The 4801-nt window shown below is 46.5% G+C and overlaps 1 protein-coding gene across 1 annotated transcript in view; it reads left to right on the top strand.

Annotated features, from left to right (window-relative positions):
* GLYR1 (glyoxylate reductase 1 homolog (Arabidopsis)) overlaps positions 1-4801 on the top strand; it is a gene marked incomplete at its 5' end in the record, with an annotated part of 21888 nt that overhangs the window by 13617 nt on the left and 3470 nt on the right. The window contains 5 exons of the mRNA XM_010132935.1: positions 1-17; positions 1054-1104; positions 1228-1301; positions 3114-3213; positions 4398-4518. The exon at positions 1-17 is cut by the window's left edge and continues 7 nt beyond it. Of these exons, the coding sequence (XP_010131237.1) occupies positions 1-17; positions 1054-1104; positions 1228-1301; positions 3114-3213; positions 4398-4518 (363 nt within the window). The remainder of the gene's footprint in view (positions 18-1053; positions 1105-1227; positions 1302-3113; positions 3214-4397; positions 4519-4801) is intronic.

The following is a 4801-nucleotide window of genomic DNA, read 5'->3' on the forward strand; positions in this document are numbered from 1 at the left end:
TGAGCCAGACAGAGAAGGTGAGGATTTCGCAGGCAGGATTGTTCTGCTGGTCTGTCTAGCTTGGCATCCTGCCCCTTGCTGTGACTGAGTACAAGGAGTGTGCCTAAAGAGCTCTGAAATTCTGCTCTTTGGGGGCTGGCAGTGATTAGATTCTCACATGTAATCTTGGAGTTGAACTACTTCCTAATGTTAAGGTTTAGAATGATTTAGCATTGAATACAGTCAATAGTTTAAGTAATTAAGGATTATCTAGCACCAAGATTTGACCAAGATCTGTTGTAGTGAATTCTGTAGATGGACTATCGCAGGGTAAGAAAAGCCAGTTTTCTCTTTAAAACCTCTGTTGTTTTATTGTCTTTGGTTGTCCTACTGGTTCCTTCATGTGGCTGAACTTGTCAATTAACTGAATGTGGCAGGAGGATTTCCAGGACCAGAAAAGCTCCGTGTGAAAAATAGCCAATTTATCTCCTGGGAGTTAGAAGCCTTGCAGGATTTTATCTTCAGCAGTGAACGTGAGGGGGAGGAGGACAGATCAGATTAACTGAAAAGGGATTTATATCTAGCTGAGAATCTGGGCAGAGCCAGAAGGATTAAAAACAGCTAACAGTTTTAATCTAGACAAGCTTGCAATAAGCAGCATGGGAAGGAGCAGCCTTCACCTTGACGTTTGATGAAAGCCACATGTCTTTTCATAGTAACAAGAAGGTTTTGCCTCCATAGTTGCACTGACACACTGAGTGTAGACAGAAGGCAAGATGCTCTGTGGCAGGCGTTAGAGATCTCTGTTGTCTGGGCCAGACGTGAGAGTCGGGATGCCCTGGATCCTGGCCTCTGGAGGAGCCTGTCGTGCGAACTGCAGCAAGGAGCGTTCAGTACGCAGTAGCTTTTTCTTTGTATTTTGTCCCACTGAGAAAAGCCGGAGAGTTTTCCAGCTCTGCAGATGGTGACGGGTGGGTGAGCTGCCTGGTTCTGCAGAACAAGGATAGGGCCTGTTTGCTCAGCTGAGCAAATGAGCCCTGTCCTTCCCCTGAATGCTTTGTCTTCTCCACACAGCCAGCTGTCTGCTATCAAGCCATCACAAAGAAGCTGAAGGTTTGTGAAGAGGTAAGGCCCATCTTGCTTTTGATGGATTTTCCTCATTGTCGTGAGGACTTGCAGTTCCTCCAGAGCTGTGCACTCGTATTTTTTTTTTTCCTCTTCCCCCTGCCCCCCACCCCCCCCACCCAGGAAACAGGATCCACCTCCATCCAGGCAGCAGACAGCACAGCAGTCAATGGCAGTATCACGCCTACAGACAAAAAGTAAGATCTCCAACACACTTCAGCCATTTCCCTTCCTTTTTCTCCTTCCCAGCTCAGACATGCAGCCATTATCCAGCTTGTCACTGAGAATAAATAAACCTAACATTTCCCTCTAACTCCAGATCTCCTCTGTCCTTGGGTGAAATGCTGATTTGAGGGCAGGGAGGGAAGGGAGGCAGCTAAAAGCAGGTAGGAGCTGTACAGTAGAAAGTTCAGAGGAAGGTCTGGCCTGGATATATGTGCAGGTCAGGGCTTTTCTGCAGTTGGCCTTTCCCTGCAGGGCTCACTGCTGAACATTCAGCAGCAGAATTTCTGAGTGAGGCAAAAATATAAAACGGTGTCTCTCACCAGTAGTGGCTGGCAGTTGGCTGGAGTTATTTAATTGCTCTCCTGAGCATGTAGAAGACGAGAGGAAGAGTGAGGCGTGTTTACCCAGCACAAGAGCTTTCTGGTTTCTTCTGACATCCTCCTTCTCCTTTCCAGAGTGAGCGAAGCCTCCCTTGAGCTTCCTGTTTCACTCTGTAACTTCCGCTCTGTTCAAATTGAGTTCAGGCCGCAGCTTGCTGTTTGCCGTTGGGCTCGTTCTCATGGGATATCAGTTCTCAGCCGTACTTCAGGGGAACCAAAATAACAATGAAGTTGTTCAGGTAAAACAGTCTCTCAGGAAAGTGTGGCTCAGCGGTGGGTTGGGGAAGAAAGACTCTCTCCTCTGTTTTGGAGCCTTGAAAACAGGTGGGCCTTGTCTGGGCTGTAAGGAGCCTTTAGTGGCTTGCTGTGACCTGTCTAAATTAGTTTGCTCTAGCAGAGGCAGCGTGGCTGGCTGGGAGAGTGCAGGTGTCTTGCAAAAGCCGCAGCTCATCTGTCATGTGGCTAATTCTGAAGCATTAACTGGGGCATTGTCAGGCAGATTCCGTTGTGAAGGTACATCAGACGTGTAGTGGAACACTGCAGAATCTCCTACAGAATGGTGGGTTTGATGGGAGGCTAAGCTGCATGGGGTACAAAAGGATCCTTGCAGCAGTGCTTGCAAAGGAATTTCTGTTGCAGGTAACTGTAGGGGTGGAATTTGTCAGCACGTTGCCTTTTTCTTGAAGGGGGGAACAAAACTCTTGCCAGCTTTGAGGGGAGGGGGAGGCAGGAGGGAAGGCAGCTGGTACCTGGGACTGCTGTATTGCTGCTCATGGTGACCTGTACTGGCCTGTTCCTTCCTTCCTCCCTGTGTCTGTCCAAAATCGCAGCTCTAGAGCAGCGACCAGGTCTTTGGTTTGTGATGCTTGGCTCGGTAGTCCTTGCTGGGCTTTATTAAAATAACAATTGTAATGTATCATTCGGTAATATAAACAAGTAATTGTATGTGTTTTAAAAATCAGAAGATTAATTAGAGAAGCACTTGCTGATCTCTAAATGTTCCCTTTATCTTCAACAAGGCAGTGGCTGGCAACAGAAAGCACAAGAGCAACAATTTTAATAAACCAGAACAAACCAAACAAAACCCCAGACAATCAGAAAGACTCAAGCGACCTAAACTTTGAATATTTAGGTTACCTTCTGAAGCAGACTAAAGACTTTCTTCAGGAAATTGTTAGGGCTGCTTGCTAAGCAGAATAAATACCAGCTGGTTCTTAAAGCTCAGTAGCTGCCCGTTCTGACTGTGGCCACAGTGGAACGTGTTTGGTTTTGTGGTGGTTTGGGGTTGTTTGTTTTTTTCTTTTGCTGGTGATGCTCCAGGGTTTGCTCTTCATCATCTCCAAGATCATGAGAGGCTGACACCAATTGCTTCCTGTTGCATTAATGTTTATCTTTTCCCCTCAGGATAGGATTTCTGGGACTTGGCCTGATGGGCAGTGGCATTGTCTCCAACTTACTGAAGATGGGCCACACTGTCACTGTCTGGAACCGGACTGCCGAGAAGGTAGGTGTGTGCTTAAGATGCAGATGATACTTAACCTTTTCTAGACGTGTAGTTATCACCTCTAGCTCAGGGAAGCCTGGAGTTACCAGCCTCCAGAGGTGGTGCCTGGGAAAGGATACGAAAGAAACGCAAGTATATGTGTGCCACCTTATTCCACTGCTATTTCCTAGGTGCTTGTTGGTGGCCACTCTTGACTAGATGAAGCTGTAGTCTGTCCTAGGGTAGTCACTCTTAGGTGAACGCTCCCCGCCACGTTGCCATTTTGTCTGAGATGAGGGAGTTGCCAGAAAAATGACAACCTGGTAGGCATGTTGAGGAATGCGATACAGAGTGCCTCTGGAAATCGTGCTGATGTAAATAGCCACGTCATTGTGTCATGGAGCTGGATAAAAAGACCAGGTGCTGGGGAGTTGATCTTCGGAGTAGTGTGGTGAGATGTACTGCTACACCACAGCTTCCTCTGCACACCTGTTGGGCTGTTCATGTTGCAGTAACAAAGGCTCCGTTGGAAACCTGCTGTGTCATACGACCAGGATGAGAAGGGGTTTATAGGCACGTTTGAAGTGAAAGCGGAGCTTATATTGTATTATATTCTATTATATTGTATTCTAGCCAGTGTTTTTCTTTGTAGTGGAGAAGGAAAAGCAGGGAACTGGGGAGCTGTGGTACTTGGATCATGTTGAGGAAGATCAAAGGCAAGAAGGGCACTGTGGTTTCTTTGTTAAAAAGGATGAAAAGATCTTTTTTATAACTGCAAAACATGGATGGTAAGAGGGTACAGGGTAAGGAGCTAAAATTCTGAAGCAGCAGCCCACAAAACCACGTCAGCCTCAGCTGTACATATTCCTGTGTGCTGTTCAGTAACACCTTTGCTATGTCTGTTTCCAGTTCTCTCTCCTCTCTCCTCCAAAACCCACCATATTCAATCTTCTATCATTTCACCTTAGTGTTCTCTTTTCCTGTGTCTGTCTTTTGAAGTTCCTCACTTGGGGTTTCAGAAAAGCTGCAAAAGAGCTGCTTGTGTGTGTGGACAAACCAGCAGAAGACAACCCAGTTGCTCTGTCATCAATATGCCTGACTCCTTTGGAGTTGGGTCTTGCCACAGAGTTTCTTTCAGCAAAATGCTAGAGAACCCATTTGCTCTGTACTTATTTTTCTTATGTTTGGATTTGTGATTTTTGCAGTGTGATTTGTTCATCCAGGAGGGGGCACGGCTGGGAAGAACCCCTGCTGAAGTGGTCTCCACCTGTGACATCACCTTTGCCTGTGTATCAGATCCAAAAGCAGCAAAGGATGTAAGGATTAGCTCTTAATTTTTCCTCCACCACCTAGACTACAAGACACAGTCACAGAATGCCTGTTGTGATTCCTACTAACCGCGGTAGCCGGCGTCTCTGTAGATGCTGGGCAGAGCAGCTGTGTATTAAAAAAAAAAAAACCCAACCAAAACCAAAATAACAAAAACAAAAAAACCCAACAAAGCTAACAGAAATCAGACTCTTAAAAAGGTAGCCCCCAGGGGGGTAAGCTCGCTTGAACTGCTGTCCTGCAGGGTTGGAGTTTCTTTGCAGACACCCTATTGCTTTAC

This window comes from Buceros rhinoceros, unplaced genomic scaffold, assembly GCF_000710305.1.
Source record: "Buceros rhinoceros silvestris isolate BGI_N320 unplaced genomic scaffold, ASM71030v1 scaffold18203, whole genome shotgun sequence".
Lineage (NCBI taxonomy): Eukaryota > Metazoa > Chordata > Aves > Bucerotiformes > Bucerotidae > Buceros > Buceros rhinoceros.